This window comes from Triturus cristatus, chromosome 5_1, assembly GCF_964204655.1.
Source record: "Triturus cristatus chromosome 5_1, aTriCri1.1, whole genome shotgun sequence".
In the NCBI taxonomy this organism is placed as follows: Eukaryota; Metazoa; Chordata; class Amphibia; order Caudata; family Salamandridae; genus Triturus; species Triturus cristatus.
Genome location: NC_140587.1, coordinates 812,008,322 through 812,032,390, shown reverse-complemented (window position 1 = coordinate 812,032,390; position 24,069 = coordinate 812,008,322). Strand labels below are relative to the sequence as shown.

Genomic DNA, 24,069 nt, shown 5'->3' with positions numbered 1-24,069 from the left:
TGGAATACATTTTCAATAAACACTTGTGTGTAATTGCCATTATTTTAGGATATGTGTTTCTGTATTCGCCAAACATTGCAAAGCATATTTATGAGCCCCTTTTACGTCGCTCTTGCACCACGCAACGTGTTACAAGAGTGACGCAAATTAAAAATGAGATTTATGAAGGCATGCAAGGCCATCTTGCATAGCCCTGAGTGGTTTCATAAATCTCGAGTAATGCAAAGCAGCGCAATTCACTGTGTTGCAGTACTCTGCACCAGGGAGCTGCTTGGGTGTTCCCAAGCAACATCCATGGATTTATACACATTCTCAGATTTACCAGAAGTGATAGACCTGGGAATGCGCCAAAAAATTTCACCTCCACAGGTGAGGTATAACGAGGAGAAATATGATTATTTCTGCAGCACACAGAAAGAGAAAAAAGCCTCAGGGGATTGTTTTTGTGCAGGAAGGTGCCCCTTCCTGCAAAAAACAATCCGCGTTACAACGCAGGCATGAGTACCTCCCTTGATGCTAGGTAGCCAAAAGGGCACCAGTGCAGGGGAAAAGGCAGGAATGTGCTGTGTTGACTTAAATAGGTCGCATTCCTACCCTTTCCCTGTCAAGCAATGCAGCACAGGAAGTCTTGGACATAACTATGGCCCTGTGATTTTTCCAAATATTTCCATGTGGTGTCTGTGGGCAAGCACCACATATTAAATCAGGTTAACTATAGATACATTTAGTCACAATTAGTTCGATTGTTTCAAGTACTAGGAAATCTTGTTTCCCGCTATAGAGATTAACACATACCATGCTTTTAGAGCAACAGCAGATCGTTCTGACAGAGTTTGAAAATTATTTGATGCTTCTAGATAAGCAATGTTCTGCTTAGCCAGCAAATGTGTTTTCGTGTGAAATCATGTGTACATTTATGTATGGCTTTCACAGAGAGCCTCTATTATTCATTTCAGTTTCTAAATCTCATAACGCACTGCAATGACATAGCAACAGTTGATAACAAAACTGTGTACCCACTGTTGTGATATCACAAAAGCCTTCCAGGCCAGGCTGACGGGGCTCTCAGAGAGACTGTCAGCGCAGCTCTGCTTGTCTTCTTTGGCTGAAAGCAGAAAGCACAGCTGCAGTAGGGAGAAGGTAAGCAGGGAAGGTGGCCGGGGTTGGTCGAGGATGGCAAGTACGTTTTTTTATTGTTAACCTTTGGGACAGAGATAAGTAACAGAAGTCTTGTTATGTATTGCCCCCCCCCCCATTACTTCTCTGCCACTGAGTAGCAGTTGAAAGCAGGGGCAGATGAATTTGGGGACGATACATAACATAAAATTATAGATGGGTCAGAAGTGAATGACAGGGATGTTTCTCATCCTGGGGTTCTGAGTGACATCATAGACAACTCCAGCTTTGCTCTCCTTGTCTATTTGATGTCCCTCAGAACCACTCGGTAAAAAGCATCCCCGTAATTCACTGTTACCGATGGATACGATAATTCTTGCATAGATTGGAGTGGTGTACAGTGAAGTAGCATACAGTGGATTGGTACACAGTGGAGTGGCATAGAGTGGAGTGGAGTAGGTAGTGTTGTAGAGTGGAATAGCATTGAGTGGAGTGGCATAGAGTGAAGTGGTATAGAGTGTAATACGGTAGCCTGGATTTGCATGCACTGGAACAGAATAGATTGGAGTGGTGTAAAGTGGAGTAGTGTAGAGTGGACTATCGTATATTCTGGGGTACAGTGGAATGACGTAGTGTATTGCTATAAAGTGGAATATCATACAGTGGAGTGGTGTGGCATGGAGTAGCGTAGAGCAGGATAGCATAGAAAGGAGTGGCATAGACATGAGTGGCATACAATGGTGTGACATAGAGTGGAGTGTTGTAGAGTGGAGTGCTGTAGAGTGGAGCGGCATAGAGTGGAATAGCATAGAGTGGAGTGGCATAGAGTGGCGTAGAGTAGAGTGGCATATAGTGGAATAGCGAGCAGTGTGTGGCGTAGAGTGGAGTTGTGTACAGTTGAGTGACATAGACTGGAATAGCATAGCATGGAGTGGCGAAGAAAGGAGTGGTGTGAAGTGACATAGGGGCATATGTATCAAGAAAGCGTTTTGCGAGTTCTTAATAGCGAAATTTAGCGATTCGCTATTAAGGATTCACAAAAGGATTGCGATTCCTACGTATTCCTTAATTGCGAAATTTCAAATTGCGATTCGCAATTAAGGAATACCTTCCCATTAATTCCTATGGGCCTCTAGGCCCATAGGAATGAATGGGAAGACATTCGCAATTTGCGAGTACCCATTAGGTACTCGCAAATTATGAATGCAATTTCAAGGGTGCAAGGGTGTCAAAAGGACACCCTGTTGCACCCCTGAAATAAGCATGTGTGCACATGTGACGAACATGCATGCCCTAAGGGCATGTATGTGCGCCACATGGCAATTTGCAAGATGCAAAAAAGTGCATTTTTCAAAGAAATCGCAAATTACCAGCAACTTGAAGTTGGTGGTAATTTGCAAATTCTAAAGGCAAAATTGCACATCTTTGTGCAGTGTTCTGGTGTACAGTGGAGTGGCATAGATACTGTAGCGTTGAATATTGTAGCACGGAGTGGCATAAAATGGAGTGGCGTGGAAGTAGAGTGGCAAAGAAGTGGCATAGAGTAGAAAAGAGTAGAGTGGAGTGGCGTAGAGTGGAGGAGCGTACAATGGAGTGGCATACAGTAGAGTGTCATAGAGTGGAGTGCTGTAGAGTCTAATGTCGTACGGTGAAGTAGCATGGAGTAGAGAGGCATAGAATGATGTTGAGTTGAGTGGTGAAGAGTTGAATAGTGTAGAGAGATATATAATGAAGTAGACTGGAGAGCTGTAGAGTGGAGTGCTGTAGACTGGAGACGTGCACACTAGAGTAGCATAGATTGAAGTGGCATAGAGTGGAGTGGCATAGAGTGAACTAGTGTACAGTATTCTGGTGTACAGTGGAGTGGCGTAGATTGCCATAGAGTGGAATATCGTAGCATGGGGTGCTGTAGAATAAAGTGGCGTGGCGTGCAGTGGAGTGGAGTGGCATAGAGTAGAATAGCGTAGAATGGAGTGGTGGAGACTGGAGTGAAATACAATGGAGTGGCATACAGTGAAGTGTTGTAGAGTGGAGTGTTGTAGTGTGAAGTGTGGTAGAGTGGAATAGTGTAGAGTGGAGTGCTGTAGAGTGGAGTGTTGTAGAGTGAAAAGGCGTCCTGTGTTGTGGCATAGAGTGGGGTAGAATAGCATTGCTTGAAGTAGAGTAAAATGGAGTGGCGTGTCATTGAGTGGAGTTGCATAGACTGCAATTGCGTACCATGGAGTGGTGTAGAGTGGAGTGGCTTAAAGTGGATTTGCATGAGGTGGAGTGGAGTGGAGTAGAGTGGAGTGGCGTAGAGTGGAGTGGCATGCAGTGGATTGGTGTACAGTGGAAAGGTGTACAGTGGAGTGTAGTAGAGTGGAGTGGAATTGAATGGAGTGACGTAGAGTGGAGTGCCATAGACTGGAGTCACATTCACTGGAATAGAGTAGCTTGGCGTGGCATACAGTGGAGTGGAATAGAGCGGTGGGCCATAAATTCCGCTCTGTTGGTGGAGTTCATGGAGTTTTGCCCACTGCCCCTTACACTTGTCTCCTAGTGCGATTTTTGGGTACTAGAATGGCACCAGATGAGATTTTTTCAACGCGGGTAGTTGCAGGCGGTCGTGACCATTCGCATTGAGAAAGTTGTCGCTCGAGTATAAAATCTACTTGAGTGGCAACAAAGAAGCAGCGTCCTCTGTCATGCTATGTGGTGCCATTCATGCTGATTTTGCAACACCAAATAAGCTCACAGCACTAAAATCATTATGAGCAGGGCAACATTCCGATTTCCGCCGGCTCGTGAAACTCCACAAAATTCCATAGAGTGAAACTCAGCAAACTCCGCCCACTCCTAGAACAGAGTGGACTAGCGTATACTGATCTGGTGTAGAGTGTAATGCCGTAGAGTAGAATATCAGATCGTGGAGTGCATAGAAAGGAGTGGCGTGAAGTGGAGTGGCATTGAGTCGAAAAGCGTAGATTTGAGTGGCGTACAATGGAGTGGCATGGAGTGCAGTGTTGTACAGCAGAGGGATATAGAGTGGCATAGAGTCAAGTCACATAGAGTGGAATATCGTAGAGTGGATTGGTATAGAGTGGAGTGGCATAGAGTGGAGTGACATGGAATGGCATGGAGTGGAGACATGTAGATTCGAATAGCGTAGCTTGGAGTGGCGTAGAGTGGAATGGCGTGGAGTGGAGTAGGGTACTTTGTAGTGGCATACAGTGGAGAGTCACATATAATGGAATAGCGTAAAGTGGCATAGAAAAATTACAATACTTTTCCTTCCCTAATACCACTTTAATAAAGTGCTAATAGGTAGGGAAAAAACAATAAAACCTAATTCTTACTTTTATCTGAGGTCCTAACCCTGAACACAGTCAAAATGTACTTAACATAAAATGGCGGCTTTTAACTTTTGTAAAGGCATTCATTAGTTAATTAAAGCAAACAGGGTATGCAGTTCCTAAGGGGGAAAGGCAGCGAAGAGGAGGCTAGGAAGGTCTGTTCCCTGACCCTATCGTGGAGTGTCTCCCAATTTGGAAAGTGGGGCCCTCACACACCCAGCTGGGTGTCATGCTTCATCCTAGGGCATGCTCCTTGTCAAGCCAGTGCTGCAATGCCTGATGGGCACCTATGAGGGGCTCTTTTTCCGAGATCTTTTTATCCCAAGCTGTTCAGTACGGTGCTGGTAGAGGGCCTTTAGGTGTAGATTTTTGTGAGCAGAAGTACAGTGGAGGTGTGGAGGAGAGTATTAAAAAGGGGAAGCCAGTGGTGCTCAAAAATTCAATTTCTGTACGACAGTCCACTCGTCTCAGTTAAAAACAGATAGTGGAGGCCACTTCAGGAGTAATGTCCAATACTGGCTATAAATTTGAGGTTGACATGTTTCTTGCCTGGTGGGTCAAACCGATCAAGTGGCAATTCATCAGGACGAATCAAGGTAAACTATCCACACGTTGGTTGGTTCACTCTTAATGTCATGTCATGACCTAAAAACCAGAACCTAACAATGAGGTACCTAGTGATGTAGACAACCCAGTAGTGTTGAATGTTGTGCTTCTTCAAATCAAAGGTGGAGGCAAAAAGCTGTAATTTTTTGCGTCGATTCAGCAGCTGCCGATCAGTCCGGGACGTACCCCGTCCTCCACCATGTCAGGAATGCATTATACAGTGGTGGATGGCAATGTGTAGTTATAGATAGGTCAGAGTTTCCATATGGGGATCAGTTTTTGTTACCCTCATAGCTTTAGTGCCGTTTGAAGGATCTTCACAAAAAACATTTTTAAAACAATTTCTCGATTTCAGCTCCTTCCAGGGAAGTTTCAAGGTGATCAGTCAAGTAAGCGACAAGAAAAAAGAAGGTTGCACACCATTGCTTTCCCATGTTAATGCCCATAGGACATTTTGGGAAACAATACAGAAAAGTCAGCTTGCTGCTCCTGCCTTTGTCCTCCTGCCCTCAATTGTCCACATGCATGTCCCTGCCTCCTCCTTCCTACCCTTCGTGGTCCAGTGTGCTGTCACTGCCCCTGCCACCTGCTTGTCCTCATTTTAGCCTACTAGAGCACTAACCATAAGTTCTATGGCAAAAAAGAACTCCCTCATTTTGTTAATTTCTAAAGGAAATGTCTTTGGTTTTTCAGCTTTGATTCCACCAAGATTGCTTCAGGTGTGACAACCTTTGTCATAAATATGAATGTTAGCTCTCTAGTTATTCATTAGAACAATATTGGCAACTGCAGTAGAATACTAGGGCATTAACCGATGGACTGCAGCTATTGTTGAAATTATGTGTTTCAATCTGCATATCAGAATGATTTACTGACAGGGATGACAAATATAATATATACTTTTATGGTTTATTTGAGCCGAATACTGTAAACATTGATTTATCATTGATATTTGAGAGCTCAAAGAAAATGAGTTCTTATTTTACCTTTCTAGAGCCCTGACCATAACTTTTATGACACAGCAAATCCTCTAATTTTGTTCATTTATAAAGGACATGGACACAGAATGCCTCAGGAAGGTTCTGGGTTTCCCATAACAGCTTAACGTTACTCAAAAGAGTCAGGTGGCCACAGTTTCTCACTGACACAGATTCAAATGGTCGATCACTCTAAAAATTGACAAAACATAGTATGTGGTGTAATGTGAATTTGTGGTGCCACCCTGCAGAATGTTATAAGGGCCCCCATTGTCCCCAGTGGTTCACAGATATTTATTGGCTTGGGGCTGAGTGGGGCCCCTTGAAGGGTTGGGGTCCCCCTGAAGGCATTGCCCCCCGTGCTGCAAAGGATGCAGGGGCGGCCTGTGTTAATCCCCTGAACATAGTATGTTGCTACCACCGCTTTAAGTTTATACCCAGGACAGAGGAAGTTGTCTGTTGTCAAATATCAGGCCATGCTTGAAGCACCCCTCCAGGTCACAAGGGAAGTCCTAGATATTTCATAGACAGACAGGCCTACGTCTCTGAAACCATGCATGATGCAGGACATCATAACACAATGCAAGTCCTTAAATGTGATTTACAATGTCAGGCAAGGGGTGATTTGTGACGCCTTTGCATGACTTTGTAAAGAAATGTAATGCTACAGAGCTGCTTGTGCTATTCTGTGCTACATTTCGTTGTTGTAGGTGTTCCATGGTTGGAGCATGGGCTTTCCCCTCCATCTGCCCATTGAATTTGACACAATCCCAGATTTACTAAAAGTTGTAAATCTGGGATTGCTCTAAAGTGGTGTACCTACCACAGGGCATAACGAGGAGAAAATATCTTTATTCCTCCTCGTTTTACACATGCAGAAGGAGTAAGCCCCTAAGGATTGTTTTTGTGCAGGAAGGAACCTACAGCGCTGCGTGGCATGAAATGGAGAGAGTAGAATTGTGCCAAATTCTGTTACGAGCACACTTCTGCTACATACCAGTGCTGGCACACTATGTGCTGCCTGGTGCCAAACCAAGCACCTGTGTTGTAGGCAGGATTGTTTTTGTGCAGGAAGGGACACCTTACTGCACAAAAACGAACCCTGAGAGGCATTTTCTTTTATGACATCACAACAGTGGGTAACCGGTTTTGTTATCAACTGTTGCTATGTCATAGCAGTGCGTTTTGAGATTTAGAACTGAAATAAATGATAGAGGCTCTCAATGAAAACCATACATAAATGTATACATGATTACATACACCTACACAATTGCTGGATGAGCAGAAGATTGCTTATCTAGCAGCATAAAGTATTTCAAAAACTTTGTCAGAATGGCCTGCAGTTGCTTTAAAAGTATGGTATGTGTTAACCTGAATAGGAAAAAAGAAAGAGAAATAAATGTGTTTCTCCTTGTTACGCCTCACCTGGGGAGACAAAGCATTTTGATGTTTTCATAGGTCTACCAGTAATGGTAAATCTGGGAATACGCCATGATCCATGAGTGAATGAGTGGGAACACCCACCCTCCATCCATGTAATTCCTCCCTGGGGCAAAGTAATGCAATGCAGCGATTTGCTCTGCGTTGCGTTACTTTTATTAAGCCATGCAGGGCCTCGCAAGATGGCCTTGTGTGTCTTGATAAATCTCTCTTAGGTTTTGGGTCACATTTTACATTGCGCTAGATGCTCCAGTGAGAGAGTTGTTGATGTAGTTTTCCAGAGCAGTGGATATCCAACAATCTTTTTTAAAAAAGGTGGTTTTACTATCTTTTTCAAATCAAATGAGAATATGGTTAAATGATGAGTTATCGACACATCTCTTTGCTTAGCTCAGACTAATATATATACACACACACACACACACACACGTGTGTGTTTTGAAATGTAGATAGTCTAAGGTAATTGAAAAGATTCTGCACACTCAAAGGAGGCAGTTGTGCTCATGGGCCCCATACACAGCACACGTTTGTGTAGGGGTACCTCCTCAGGGTTCCAAGTGGCATCACAGACATCCAGAGCTTTGTTCTTATTTTCCAAGTGTCACTTGAATCTCATAAGGGAACAACGCTGGTATTGACAGCTGCATATGTATAGCTCAATATCTGTGGAAAGAATGATTGTTCATGTGTGCAAGCATGCATCAGTATATCTCTGACTAAGATACATATGTCTTTTATTGATGTAAGCATCCTTAATTCTTAGAACCCATCCAAAATTTGATGGCTGGGATAGGATCAGTTATATAACTCCGTGGATAATTTAAATAGTAGTCCAGATACTCATTACCAGTATGGGTTTGACTTTTGTGTCATTAACATTTATAGAATGGATAAATCAGATAACAAAAAAAGATTAATGGGGGGACATTAAGTAAACGAAGGAGACACAAAACAGATATGTAAACCTACCAATATAAAAGTGCATACAGGCCCAAGGAAACTCCATACATGCCCAGTAGCAGTGTTGAGCCAGCAGCTATGAAAATATGGAATGATTAGTTGTAAATGTTTGCCATTTTCTTTTATCAATTCAATTTACAGCAACTGCACCCATACTTAATGCAAAGTGCAAGCAGTAAGATGAAAGCTGACATCTCAAACATCAAAGACTAGTGTACATCTTCTATGTATTGCACTTCCCAGTGTGTTTTTAGACCTGAGATACACAAAATAGTGTTAGAAATCCTGTCAGTTGCTGCTTTCCACGCTCCCCCTTCACTACAGACCTCACCCCACCACTTTTCCCCAAACACAGTGCTTTTGACTTTGAATGGTCTTGTATAGTGTCCCATCTAATCATTTGAGAAACAAGCAGATTGCAGTAGCAGAGGAACATGTAACTACTTGTTGATGGAGCATTTTCTCTCAATAATAAGAAAAGGCCAGTAGGCCGCCTTCGGACCTCCTATGAACACTGAATGTGACCCCTATGTTTCTTGAAGTATATCCCCTTCAGTTAAGTGAGATGGTACACTTTTCAATACCTTCTTAAACTGACCAAGAGAGATTTAGAATTATGGACTGACTCATGCTACCTAAAATTTACTGGGGAAAGAAGCAAAACACATGGTACACATTAGATCACTCTAGGAAACACTATACCTTGGTAACTATCTTTTGTTCCAAATAAGGCACTGAGTTGGACCATGGGTACATTAAGATTCATCCAAATATTCGCCAAAGTCTCATGGAGGTAAGCAATAAGTTTCTAGTTTTAGGGTCACATAAGACGGTGTGACAGAATGGTATGTGGTCTTTGTGCTGCGTCATTCCAGCCAACGGACATTTCGTCCAAAGCACGGCACTAGCAATTGCAGCGACAGAATGCTTGCAGGCAGGTGGTAAAAGGGAGTGGAGACATGGGGGAGGACGCCTCTAAATAAATTCACAGCAGGGAAAAAATCTGCACCTAGAGTGTGTCGGCATTTGCCCCATGGTGAAATACCCACAAATGAGGGAGAATGCAGGCTTCCTTGCATTTATAATACATGTGTACAGGTGTCCATGTGTGATCAGTCCCAACTGTAACTAGATAATTCAAGCTGGAGAACCACCAACTTCAAAAGTCAATGTAGTACAGCATGAGAGACTGAGGGGCCGATTCACAGAACTAACTTAAGACAAAATACTAAACTTACTACTTTTGGTATTCACAGAAGTTAGGATTTTGTCTTAAGTTTGTCTTAAAACAAACTTAGGACAGACTTAAGACAGACTTAAGACAAAATCCTAACTTAAGTCTGTCTCAAGTCTGTCTTAATTCTGTCTTAAGTTTGTCTTAGGTCAGTCTTAAGTCAGTCTTAAGTTTGTCTTAAGACAAACTTAAGACAAAATCCTAACTTCTGTGAAAACCAAAAGTAGTAAGTTTAGGATTTTGTCTTAAGTTATTTCTGTGAATTGGGCCCTATGTGAATGAATGTGTATGCCTGAGACACTTCTACATGTCACACTTTTAACTAAAGCAATTTTGAGTTCACTGAACATTAGCATCTATAGACACGCATACTCAAAAATATCCCTAGACTTCGTGCCTGACTAGCTTTCAGTTAAAAAACAATTTTTAGGGCTAATAGGCCAAAAGCAATAAATGCGCTATTATTGCCTTCCTGGTGACTGGAGGTCTATGTCAACCCCTGATGCAAAAGGATACTCAGAGCTCAGAAGATATTGTGGGACAACCAATATTCAAGGAGATTAAACAATCCTACTGTCTTTATGGTAATCGATAATACAATAATACAGTAGTAAAAATATTGGACAACTGCTACTGACAGATGTTTGTCTTCTTGTATGTAAAACCACTCAAGTGTCTCAGGGCCCGATTCACAGAACTAACTTAAGACAAAATCCTAAACTTACTACCATTTTGGTATTCACAGAAGACACTTACTCATTTTGGTATTCACAGAAGGCACTTACTCATTTCGGTATTCACATAAGTTAGGAGTCCTAACTTTAGGACTCCTAAATGCCTTCTGTGAATACCGAGAGTCTTAAAGTTAGGATTTTTCTCAGTTTAGGAGTAGGAAAGTTAGGACTCCTAATTTTAGGACTCCTAAATGCCTTCTGTGGATACCGAAAGTCTTAAAGTTAGGATTTTTCTCAGTTTAGGAGTAGTAAAGTTAGGACTCCTAATTTTAGGACTCCTAAATGCCTTCTGTGGATACCGAAAGTCTTAAAGTTAGGATTTTTCTCAGTTTAGGAGTAGTAAAGTTAGGACTCCTAACTTTAGGACTCCTAAATGTCTTCTGTGAATACCGAAAGTCTTAAAGTTAGGATTTTTCTCAGTTTAGGAGTCCTAAAGTTAGGAGTCCTAACTTTACTACTCCTATACTGAGAAAAAGCCTAACTTTAAGACTTTCGGTATTCACAGAAGGCATTTGGGAGTCCTAATGTTAGGACTCCTAACCTCTGTGAATACCGAAATGAGTAAGTGCCTTGTGTGAATACCAAAATGAGTAAGTGCCTTCTGTGAATACCAAAATGGTAGTAAGTTTAGGATTTTGTCTTAAGTTAGTTCTGTGAATCGGGCCCCCAGTGTTATCATGGGCCTACTGAACGTAGTCATATATTCTATATCCAAACATGTCAATACGATATTGAGAATTCGTCTTATACAAAGAGATTCAGGGTGATTACAGCAGACGTTCTTGTACATACTGTTTTGAAGTCCCATAGCTGTCAGGTTTGGATGCTGCAGAAATGATGACAATGAGCAGTGGGAAGCCATAGCCAAAGAGGCACAGGTGCAGAGTTTTGATCTTGCGAGTGTTGAAGTAATTTGCAACATTCAGGTTCCTGACTGTGAGGAAGAGCATCAAAGCCTCCACAAACATCCATGAGAAAGAGGCCAAGAAGAAATACTGAAGGAGCCCAGCGATGATGGCACATCCAATCTGGGGAGAGATAAAAAACACTTAGAGCCCACTCAACAAGTGACAATTGTATGGAAATCCTCCTCTAATCATGACTGCAGATATGTAAACAGAAAATGCTTTAAAAGGTTGCTTAGAGACCATGGGCTTGATTCATATATTAGTTACCCTGAGTAAACATGGCTTACCTCTGGGATTTCATGAGTAAGAGAGTTTGGTAGATGCCAAGTACAGGCCACAAAAATGCTGAAACCTTTGCTAAGTCCGTTCAGCATCTATAAAGAACACATTTACAACTACCACAAGACAATTGGGAGAGAGCACCCAGGCATTCCAAAGGGCAGGCCACCCCAGCATTTTGAAGGATTGCCATAATGCCAGTTATATACTGTTTTAGGTTCAGGTTAGGAGAGCGTAGTATCAGGCTGCCTAAGTAAAATGCAATAAACACATATGAAGTTGTCTATTTCTGAGTATTCACAAGCATTTATACTCATCATGCCAATTATGGAAACACTCATAAAGTTACTCCTAAATGATTGCAGTAATTGTTTTTCCAAAATCCTGACTTTCAAAATTACTGGTTTTCACCATGTTACCAGCTTACAATGTTTTCTCACATTTCTAACCTTGCATCGAAGCTCTTCTGTCAACTGTTTGCCCTCAGATAATTGAAAACTATTATTTTCACTCTGATTTTAGAGGAATTGTATACAACCTAGTTCTCTCACATCTAGAAGGTGGCTATGCACTAGCAGTAGGCTCTCCTGACCCTGCCCTAGCACCTCTCAAATCCATTCTTGGTACTGCAGTTAACCTTTCAATAGATACTAAGCAGTGGCGTAACGAAAGTTGAGGGGCCCCCCTGCCACGCACACAGAGGGGCCCCCGCTCTGGATTTAATCCGAGCTATTGTGTCTAGGTACTGTGCTGAGGGGGCCCCCTGCAGCTCGCGGGCCCCCCGCACCGCGGGGGATGCGGGGCCTTTGTTACGCCCCTGATACTAAAGGGCCTATTTACAATAATGCCAGGCAATGCAGTGCAACAAGTCACCTGCTGCGCTGCACTGTGTGACAGGGAAAGGGCAGGAGTGCACTGTCTTTAAGGTGATACAGTGCATTCCTGCCTTCTCCCCTGTGCTGGTGCCTTTTTGGAAGCCTAGTGCCAATGCAGGCAGCCTTGCACCATGGAGCAAGGGTGCCAGCATTGCATGCAGGGTTGTTTTTGTGCAGGAAGGTATACCTTCCTAGAAAAAAACACAAAAACAATCATGAGAGTCATATTCTTCTTTCTATATGTGCTGCGAAAGAGGAAGTAACGAAAATAAATAAATATATTTCTCCCTGTTACGCCTCACCTGAGAATGCATATCTTTTTGGCGCATCCCCAGGTCTACCAGTACTGGTTAATCTAGGAATGCATCAAAAGCCATTGGGGTTGTGTGGGAACTCCCAGTCAATGCCCATGGAAAACCTTCCCAGGGCAGAGTAAGGCAGTGCAGTGACTTGCACTGAGTTGCCTTACTCCAGATTTATGGAAGCGACTCAGGACGGCGCACAGTGGCCTTGTGTGGCGTCATAAATCACATGCAAGGTTTGCATCCCTCATGCACCACACAGCTTTGCTTGGTGCAAGAGCGACGCAAATCGGCTCATAAACAGGCCCCTAAGATTTAGAACACATCACTCCACTTCTGAGAGAACTTCACTTGCCCTTAACATTTCTTGCATGAAATCTAAAGCACTACCCCTCAGTTTCCCAGCTACCTGAAAAACAAATCCTACAACTCAGCATGATAATAAGACAGTAGAGTCAAATCGTGCCGTCTTCTGGAAATTCCAACAAACAAAACGTCTAAACCTCTTGGCAGGTTTTCTCCTGGTAAGCAAAAAGGAAATACAAGCAGATACTCAAAAGTTCAAACTCAACCCAAATTAGCTGAGACCCCTAGAAGACCTAAATAACTACCTTTCCAGAATGTACTTTGCAAACTAAATCGATTGTTCTTCATATCTTCAGAATATCTCACCCATCCTATGCTGTTGTTTTATTTACGACTCCTTTCTTTGCTGTTTGATTCGGTCAGCGCTATATATTATCGTTAACAAATATAGTGAAAGTTAAATATGCAAACATGCAGGTCCACTTGGCTCAATCATGCATTTTTCAAACTAGTGGAATATTCTAATGTTTTATTATGCGCTAGTGAAAGATCACCCCTGAATCTCTACTACTGGCAAAAAATTCTAGAAGTCTACACCAAACATGTGAGGAAACCCTTGAGAGTATATTTCTGACTTTTCAAAGCTGCACTTTCTAAACTGAGCTCAAAAACAGTATCACTCCATTCAGGTTCTAGTGTTAGATAGTTCCATTTCCACCAGACCTGGTCAAACATTTGCACACACCCTCCACCTCATGTGAATTTTTTCCGGATATCTTGCATCAACCTATCCCATTCATCCAAGTAGATCTCAACAGGGGAAGATTTATCCCTCCCTTTGATAGCTAGATCTTGCTTCTCTACTGCCACAGTTTAACCAATAGTAAATGGACGTACCCAGTAGTAATTTATATTTCTGTTCGTATTCCCAAAAGCATTAAATTGAGGCCTAGCTTAATGTACCAAAAACGTCCCGCTGTGTAGTATCTAGCATTTGAAACTAGTGTCGCCATATACCATTGCATATGCATATTGTGAGGTACACAGACCCATCTCAGCCAAGCAGCAAAGCATACCAAGGTTTTACATCTGGCATCTTAAGCCAACCTCTTTCTTGAATAGCATAGGTGATGTAGGTATTAAAATTGAATCAGTCTATTTCTGAAACTTATGAACACTTTTCTAGGGGAAAAGGGAAGCCTCTGGGAACAAGAGGCCTCCCTCCAAGCATCAGCTTGCATTTTATCAATATCTATGACTCATCTGTCAGCCTACCCAGTTCTTCCTGGTAAAGAGAGAGAAGTTTCCATACAGTCAGCAAAATGGCTATGTGACTAAAATGTTGATAACATCTGTTGTGATATGCAGGAAAAAATTTGTAATACTGCCTTCCCACCACAGACTGATTTGTAGTGAATAAATATCACTATTGTCACGGACATGAGCAACCACAGAAGTACCTTCAGCTCCTCATATACAAATCTTGAGTTTAATTTCCTTAAAGAGCTGCTCTGCCTACCAATATCAGCGATTGTCTGTCCTAACGTCTATTTTATACAGCTATGATTTTAAATCCTAAATGAAATTGGACTTCTAACATTCAATATTCAAGCAACCAAGTGTGTACTCTGAAATCTTTGTACTTTATTTCTATTTTCCAGCGGCGACCGGCACAGGTAATCGCAGTAAGGGGGGGCGGGGTGAAGTCGACAGATGACGGAATAGGTGTAATTAAATAAATAAGTAACACCTATCCCGTTGTGTGTCGGCTTTCCCACTGCTGCACCCAGCCCCGCGCACCGCACTTACCTGTGCCAGCCGCCACTGCTATTTTCATTTGGCTTTCTTCTCATATTTTCTGAACTGGAAACATACGTTATTAGTGTTTTCTGATCCTTAGTTTGAGTTTCCGTAGTCTTACTATCCATAGCCCAAAGACAGAAGAACTGTAGATCTCTCATATGGCCACTGGAAATCTTTGAGAATGGGTACTTTTTGTATCTGTTTTGCATAGCTTGAATGATCTGTTCTTACTTGGTAGATGACGGATTCAGCATTGCCCAGTCCCCTTTCTTTACCAGTAGCCCATTTACTCTAACCCCTGCTTCCTATTCTTTCTACAATTCATTGGGCCTTCGGAGTAAGTATTCCATTGATGGAGTCAATGAGGGCTCTGTTTTCAGAATACTTATGGTCCACCTATCTCTAAAGGAGGCAGCCAGACCGAGGGTTGGCAGGCAGTCCCATTTGTTGAGAAGTACCTTGCCTGCCAAACTTTAAATCAGGCGCTTTGTTCTTGCAAATGAAAAGTTTGGTGTATGTCAGACAAAACCTTGAGTTGAGGGCCTCATTTATGAGGCCCCTCGCGGCACTGGAACGTCACTTTTTGACATTCTGGTGGTGCAATGTGCCCCGGCATATTTACAAGGCCATGTGAAGCCACTTTACGTGTGCCCCTTTCAAGCAGAACACTGTGTGAAAGAGACGTTCCATGGGTGTTGCTATGGATGTTCCCACACAACACCCATGAAATCAGACACATTCCCAGCTTTACAAGAAATCATAAACCTGAGAATGAATCGGAATCTAACGCCACCTCAGGGGTGGCTCAACGAGGAGAAAAGTTTTCATTTCTCCTCGTTGATTCCTTTTCTTATGTGTGCTGCATTTAGCTGCTCACATAGAAGGAGGAAATCGCCTGAATTGATTCGTTTTGTGCAGGAAGGTGTCCCTTCCTATACAGAATCAATCAGCCCCTCAACGCAGGCACCCTTGCACCATACTTATGTATATTGACTCCAAAACATCTAAAACTGGAATAAAATGTGAATGTTCAGAGAATTTTCATATACAGTTAGTACAAATCGAGAGGATAATGTGACCTCGTTACAGTTTTAGTAATAGGTCTTTGGATGTTTTAGGGCCGTTTCACAAAGATATGTAACAGTCCCTAAAAGAGTACTCCGGTAGTAATACTTCCTGTACTCATAGTGCTTTTGCAAAATGGCCCCACAGTGCGAGATGGATTCAACTGGAAACTAGAAAACGGAAATCTTACTTAAGTCCTTGCAAAGGCAGGAATTCTGTTTGAGGAGCCCGGCCGGACTGGCTTTAGCGGGCTCTGGGCGTTTCTGCGGTGGGCCGCCAGAGTGGGGGCCAGCTATGAACCCCTGGGGTGCCATTTCTGTTACCGGGCCGGTTTTATCACCCCCTGTAACAAAAGCAGTTGCAGTGTTTTCCTTATCCACGTACACACCCTCCCCACCCCCCTCACCCGCGCGGCCGGTCCAACCCAACTGCCAGGGCCTGTTTGCGTTCCCAGTCCAGCCCTGTTTAAGATAGCTGTGTACATTCTAGAACCTTCTGTGACATTCCTTACCCTATTGCTTGTCCTGTCGATTCCAGTGAGCAGCAGAAGCTCTGCCAGGAAGAGGCAGATGCAGAGCTGCAAATGCATGGGGGTGCTGGTGTTGCGGCTGGAACTGCAGAAGAGGAAGGTGAGGATAGCGAGGCTGAGGCACAGCAGAGAGAATGTGAGCCCAACATAGGTGAGGACCAGCAAAGGAAAACTATCCTGAACAAAAACATCAAAAACACACATGATTAGGTTCTGAGTTATGCCATTCTGAGACATATGTAATGGATCTTTCTGTTGAGGCAAACCAAAATGTGGCACTATCTTTCAATGCCCACCAGGTGCTACATCAATTCTAAAAATGTATTCAATGCATTAGTCTCTTTGGGCAGGGGAATTAGTAGCGCCCCATATGAGGTACATCATTCAATTACCCATGTCAAATGCATACACACTCATAGGTTCCTTACCAGTGCATAAAATACACAGCAGGACCCCCCCCCCCCCTTCCCTCTGAATCTCTCTTGTATGGATCATTGCTCTGTTTACCTTCCCATCGACGTCCTTAAAAGCCATGATTACGGCAAAGCTTGATAGGTGGGTGCAGCTGCATGCTGTGTGAGTCCGGTTAGTGTTACTTAGTGTACAGCCTTGGCGGGACCAGCTCCCTGCTCCCTCTGTGGAATCCCAGAAAACGCAGATCACTTCTTGCCTCTTATCTTTGTCCTATTAAAGTCCAGAAAAATGGGAATTAACATGTTTTAAAGCAATTGATTATGCAAAGATGGGTGTCAGTCATTCTAGCGAGGGTTGATGTGCAGATTGAAATATACATGTCAGTGTCTTAACAGTTTTTCCTTATCTGACGTTATTGTCATAATACAATACAATACAATGACATTTATAAAGCACACAGTTGCCTCCGGGGATTATTTGTAATTTCAAGGCTACAATGGAATCAGTCAACAAATGTATCTGACGTGGCGGAGCCCTTTTTGTCCAGAGCCTTCTGGTTTGCCCCACTGAAGATCTTCAACTTTAAGAAAAGTTTCTAAAGCTGAAACTAGAATTTTGTAACAGGATGAGCCACTTTCCTTTCACCTGTGGTGGTCACTCGCGAAATGGCAGCAAAGTGGTCTTTGGTACCAATCTACTGTATCATAGTGACTAAGGCCTTGATTTAGAGTTTTGCTGATGGGTTACCCCATCATAAAAGTGACAGACATCCCGCCCACCTTATTACAAGTGCATTATATCCTATGGCACTTGCTATAAGGCAAACTGCACCCGTCTGCCAAACTCTACAGCAGGCCCTACGGCTAAAATTTTGATTTCTAACTTTTTAATGGATTGGATTGTGTGTCTGCTGCTGCATTTGATCCTTAAGTCAATTAATGTACATTTGTGTGGCATTTCGCTTATTACATAACCCTTTTTTTAACTAACCTGTTGGCATATTATCAAGAACGGCGTTAAAATTATCGCCGCTTTAACGGTAGGAAACTGCTGCTAAAGCGGCAATAATGGGCTTGATAATATGCCACAGAGAATTCCAATAAAAGCCCATGTTGACACCAGAACCTGGGCTTCTGTGGGAATTAACAAGGGCATATTATCAAGCCCATTATCGCCGCTTTAGCTGCAGTTTCCTGTCACTAAACGGCGATAATTTTAACGCCGTTCTTGATAATATGCCCCCAAGTAACCTGTCTCATTATCAAGAATGTCTAAAGCCTTCACATTAGTATCCTGCAAAGTATTTGCCTTGTGACATTTGGAAACATACATTTACGGAAGACTGCAAAGCTTACTCATCAATACCAAATGTTACTGTACGTGATGCAACAGGTACTGGGACATTCTGGATTTCTCCTCTAATTATGTCCGCTGCAATTAAAGAGAGAACAGCTGTGGTGTTCTTGCACTCCCTTATGTCAACCTCTTTATGGGTTGGCTGAATGGGAGTATGTTTGGCCAGACAAAATTAACCAATTTTGTCATATGTAACCTTTTGCATGGATACTATAGCAATGAATTATTCATGATGCGGAATGTCGTAGCCACTGCCCTAGTGACATACCAAGATCTTCTTAACAAAATCACTTCAAGTGTACCCCTATGTATTGAATAGAGTCGATCTAAAATGGTATTCCTAGATGTAAAGCTCTGCTAAAGGGAAACTATAGAGCACAGAGAAACTAACAGTGGTTCAGCCAGATTTCAAGATAAGGCACCTCAGAAGAGAGTCAGGAGGCATTCCACACGGAGGAGATAGAAAACAGTACAATCAAGAACAACAACTTCCAGAAGCAGGTACAATACATGCTGCCCCAGCCACCTAAATGTCTACTTCCCTTCCAGGTCAGAAGGCAGAGCTCTATAAGTAGCCAGTGTACAGTAAGAAATGTGTCTGGCAATATGGGTTGTTTCAACTCTTTCGCTTGACGCTTTCGTTCACCACCGTATCTTCGTTTCCTTATGTTTGCTGTTTTTAGGTCGAGCCTGGGCAGTACATGCACTGCTCTGCTAGACATGCTGTATTTGAGTATGAACTTGAAGCTCCGCCCACTCTCTGCCCATATTATTAATTGGCTTGTATCATTGTCGTTTGTAAATTCTGGCTTCTGATTCGGTAATAGGCTTGTTAGTCTCTCCTAAGTACCGCCTTGTCTTCATTTGTAACCTCTCATGATTTTACTTCTGTTGTTACACTGTATGTCTTATTTAGTCTGTAAGCACTATTTCCTTGAATGAGTTTCTCCTACTGCAGGCAGTACATGCATTCCTGCAACATTCGGCATGCCATGCGCCCTTTCACTTTTCAAGCAGGCTGGGACAATGGCGGCCGCTTTTTTAAAAGGAAATAGGTCTCACATTTACCAGAATTTGAGCTATTGGCATTGTAAAGGACAATGCCTTTTATGCATGCGTTATCAAAACAGATAAATAAAAGGCAGTGTCATTTACAATGCCAATAGCTTAATCTCTCGCAAATGCGAGACCTATTGCATTGCACATGCTTGTTTAATTTTATTGGTTTTCCTCCTTCACAGCTCCATGTATTTATGCTTGTTTTTTTTTATTATGGATGTATCACTGGTTATTGACCCTCTTCACAGACTCCTAACCTCCCTTGAGATTAGGTGTGATTATCTGGGATCTGCTTTTGTACCGTGCTTTTGACTAAAGAGGTGTGCCCTTCATCTTTGGATCGTAGGCAGTTTCCCTGCTTTGCCTCGGGCCTAGTTACAGCGAGTCTGCCTCAGACACCTGGTTAGCCACTCTGCTTCTGACAGTATAATTACATGTTATACAGTTCTGTACAGTTATTCGAATACTTACTGCCTCTTGTTTTGTCTTCACAGTGAGCTATAGTATGCCAATGCAACGCTGTTCCATCCTATACCCCTGAGAGTCCAGTCCAGGTCTTCTAACAGCCAGTGGCGTAACACAACTTGAGGGGGGGCCCCCTGCAAATACATGGAGGGATCCCTGTGAGAAGTTGGCCTGATATATGCAGTCCCCTAGTTATAGTGGGCACCTTGTATCAGTCCAAACAATCCCTTATTGGTTATAGGTTAAAGAAAACCTTTATTGAAAGATATCCTAGTGGTAGCTATGGAGAGCAGCCTTCAGGCTAAGTCTTGAAGGAATGTAAAGCAGCTTGTTTTACCAGTCTATAATCTCTTGAGTCACTAAATGAAAGATATCTACACCAGGTATATATATATAAAATATATGTATTTGTGACTAAACACACCCTCCTAGTCTCTTTATGAGACTAGAGGTCAAAACACATAAGTTACACTTCAATAATCACAGTAAAATAGCACAAATACACGTCAGGCCCTAGGGACGAGCCAAACCATATGCTAAAATAGTGGTATAAGAACCACGATTTAACTAGACAAAAGGCCTAGAGCCTGTAGAATCACTGGGACCCCAAGTAACCACCCAAGGTAGTGACACAGGGGACTCACGGGGGCCGTGTGCATTGTGTGAACACAGCCACGAGCTCCCGTTAGCTTCTATGGGGAAAGTCGGGGTTAGATTTTTACATATTAGGGACACTTAGAAATGAGTCAGGACCAAACCCTTTTGGACTTAGGAAGTTCGAGGGCTAGCACCCATGGGAGCACCGGAGTACTCGTGTTACCTCACCCAGGGAAGCTGGGTGCATAGGTGTCTTTTGGTGTCGGGTCGCGTCGTCGATTTCAATGGGAGTTGGCGAAGAAGTGCTGCTGCCGTGAAGATACGAAGTGTCCGCAGAGATCCAAGCCTGGATCGAGGATGAGAAGAACCTGAAATCAGATGGGACAGAGTCTGGGTCACTTGCCAGTGACCAGGAAGGCGATGAGCAGATGCCCACCGATGTCGGGTGATTTCAGGTGAAAGAGGTGAAGCTTGACTCTTCTGCCACGAGGACCAGGAGACGTTGAGGATGACCAGGAGCTGTATTCGAGCTGTCCCATGAAGGATGTCGAGTGCTGCAGCATCGGTGCCCGGATTGGACACAACAAGCCTTGGCAGCAACCCACGCAGAAACGAGAAAGATGCTTCGGTGCAGACCAGCAAGGTCTGTGGGACTCACCACTTGGTTGAGAGTCAGGGCACGTCTGGAGCAACCAGGAAAGCCCAAGGAAATGCAAAGTTACCCCCTCAGGGACCCACCAGTCGACAGACCAGGGATAGCGAAGGGACCTTGAGACGAAACACAAAATGGCGGCCCACGGGTCACTCGGAATGACCAGGCCAACAATCTTCAGTGGATTCAGTGCTTGAGGTGGAGGCTACAAGTCAGCACAAGCACGACTTCAAGAGACATCGAGAAGTTAATGCACTTGCAGAAATGCAAGGTGACCAGGAGTTCCAGTTCCACGCTACTCACATGGGCTGCGGGTCTCAGTTTTGCTGGGGACTCGGATCGGCCTGTGAGATGTCTGGAAATCCTCTTCCTGGGCTGCAAATACTTCGGAGTCCGGTGGGAGCTTCGGAAATGCAGACCGGAAAATTGCTTCGTTGGTGCCTGCCGAACAGGGGAGTCACTCCTTGACCCTTAGGGAGATTTCTTCAGACCTCTGATCTTGAGCAGAGCTTCGAAGGTCCAGGATTCAGCTTCAGAGTTTCAACCAGGGTAATCTAAAGTCCTAAGGACTGGGGTCCCATACTTATACTAAGGTAGGGGGTTGGACATACTCTGGTGACCCACCTATGGGAGGGTTTGGAAAGATGGGTGGCTACACCCATTTCCTTTGTCCGGTTTCACGCCAGAGCAGGGGCTCGAAGCCCCTGAACCGGTTTGAGCTGGACTATGCACATCAACACCAAATATACCCCCAGTGCAGGACTTCAAAGCACTCAGAGAGTGCTCCCACCCAGCCCCAATACACATAAGCCTGTCTGGGAAGTGGTTACACCTCCCTGTGACAGGAAACCTATTGTCCAGGCCTCCCCTGCCGGAGTTTCAGTCAGCAGCAGGAGGCTAGACTCGTGTCTGTGGCTGCAGCATCCATTTTGTGATGCCAGGGCTCTATTAAGTTTCTACCGGGTATACCAGTGCTGTCATGTCTCTCCCTCTAGAAGGGTGGGATCATACTCCCACACCAGTTACTGGGGTATGATTCCAAGGTGTTTGACACCAAACACGACATGTTTCCGTGCAGCCATTCCAAAGTTAGCATTTACCGTTTGGTTATAATGCACTTAAGAGTATATGGTCAGGCTGCACTACTGACAACCCCGGAGAGGAGATTCCGAAGGCTGCAGAGGGGCTCAGCTCATGCCTGGGCACCCCCTCACATATAAACCAGCACCCTGCCTTCAGGATTGATAAGGCCTGCCATAGGGGTGACTGATAGGTTTATATGTGCAGTATATGGTGAGATAGTTAACCTATATCTCAGTAAGAGGTGCATGCACCACCTTACTCAGGCTACAGTAGCAAAACTGTGGTGTCATTTTGGGTGGCTTTCCAGGGGTGGCATAATACATGCTTCCGCCCCTGGTAGGCCTCCGGGGTACCTATGCCCTGGGTACATAGTATACCATATACTAGGGACTTATAAGGGCACCTCAGATCCAATCTGAACTGTACCTAGAGTACATGGAATCATTTTAGAGAGGAAGCAGCTAGGCTGGAGCCCTGGATAGCAGCCAGACTAAAGTCGAAAAACAGTGAAACACCAACAAAAAATGGGGGTAAACATGCGAAGCAGATCCTACTCTCCTACAATCCCCATGCTCCGAACCCAGTCAGGAGCTCTGAGGTCAGGGGCCTGCCGTCCGTGAACAGTGCTTGAGGAGGGCCCCCTAGAGCTTGCCACCCCTGCCCCGCAGGGGCTGGGGGGGTGGCTATTGTTACGTCACTGCTAACAGCTATCCTGCTACAAATGAAGGTCTTGCAGTATCTCATTCTCTCATCCCTTACCACGGTTCCCCTAGGTTTTAATAGATGCTCACTACTCGCTAGAATAGTGATACTGGGAATGGGACCGCTTTTAAGGGGAGAAGGTGAGATTAGCCTTGCTATCCCTTGAGCCGCAGTGCAAGGGTTGTGATAGGTTGACACTGTTTTAGGTAATGTGAAAAATATGTACATCTAGGGCCATATTCCAGACAACTGTACGTTTATGATTGAATTTCCCTGTTTTACACCTGGCAAGAATTAATAAAGAGTGTGATGGCAAGCATATACCTATTTAAGTGTTCAGAGTCATAAATCCAATTCAAGGGGTGGGAAAGTAGGCTTTCCAATGTGTGATTAGCCGTAGAAGTTTGTCAGCATTTGCAAATTTCTCTCCTTCTCTATTCCACGCTGACAAGGGTCAGATGTTCCCTCTAGGCAGCACCTGGCATAAATTCCTCCCCAGGGTCTGAAGGAATCACCCACGATTAGGTGGAGGTGTGCAGGAAAAGGCTTCTCAATGGCAGTGGGGGCCCTTATCATTTTGAACAGATGCTGCAGTTAGGCTGGGATTGCACAATCTGACATCAACTAAATAATTATTTAGGTAGTGGATAGATGGCTCCAAATGACAATGCCCATCTAGGCATAGCATACATCTCAATACAATAAAAACAAAGAATAAACCCAAAACCCAGGTCTTCGAGTGAGAGCAGCAGAACATCAGGATGCTAGTGTGGAATATCACCTAAGTAAGAACGGTGTCATATTTGGCATATTCACTAACTCATCCATCTCCTCATTTCTGCTATTGAGTTAAGCACCTGCTCAAAAGATCTCTCTGTGATAAACATATCACTCATTCCTTAAGCAGAATTTTCTGTGAGCGATAAAAGCTTGTACTAATCTGTCTAGCTAGATCTGTTCTATAGATAACGAAACATTTCACCAGCTGCATTCTTGGAGAGAGTGAAGCTTGCTTTGCTCCAGCCATTCTGTACCTGTTCTGTCAGGAAGCAAAAAACTGCACTACTGCTGCCCAATTTGTATGTGTCCTGTAATGGTGAAACATTTCACTACTGCTGCTCTAGCTGTGCCTGTCCTCTGAAGGAGGGAATCTTGCAGTGTTTCTGTCCAATGTGTAGCTGTTCTTTGAAGAAGGGGTGCTTCTACTTCTGTTGCCCCATCTTCTCAAAAAACAAAGGTTATATTAAATAAACCTATCACATGCTAAATGAACCA

At 43.7% G+C, this 24,069-nt stretch overlaps 1 protein-coding gene across 2 annotated transcripts in view; it reads right to left on the bottom strand.

Annotated features, from left to right (window-relative positions):
• LOC146831505 (adhesion G protein-coupled receptor E1-like) overlaps window positions 1-24,069 on the bottom strand; it is a 722,905-nt gene that overhangs the window by 31,288 nt on the left and 667,548 nt on the right. For both annotated transcript variants that reach the window (XM_085605840.1, XM_085605842.1), the window contains 4 exons: window positions 16,974-17,150; window positions 16,449-16,643; window positions 11,192-11,427; window positions 8,441-8,507 (listed from right to left, as the gene is read on the bottom strand). In XM_085605840.1, coding sequence (XP_085461966.1) covers window positions 8,441-8,507; window positions 11,192-11,427; window positions 16,449-16,643; window positions 16,974-17,150 — 675 coding nt within the window. The remainder of the gene's footprint in view (window positions 1-8,440; window positions 8,508-11,191; window positions 11,428-16,448; window positions 16,644-16,973; window positions 17,151-24,069) is intronic.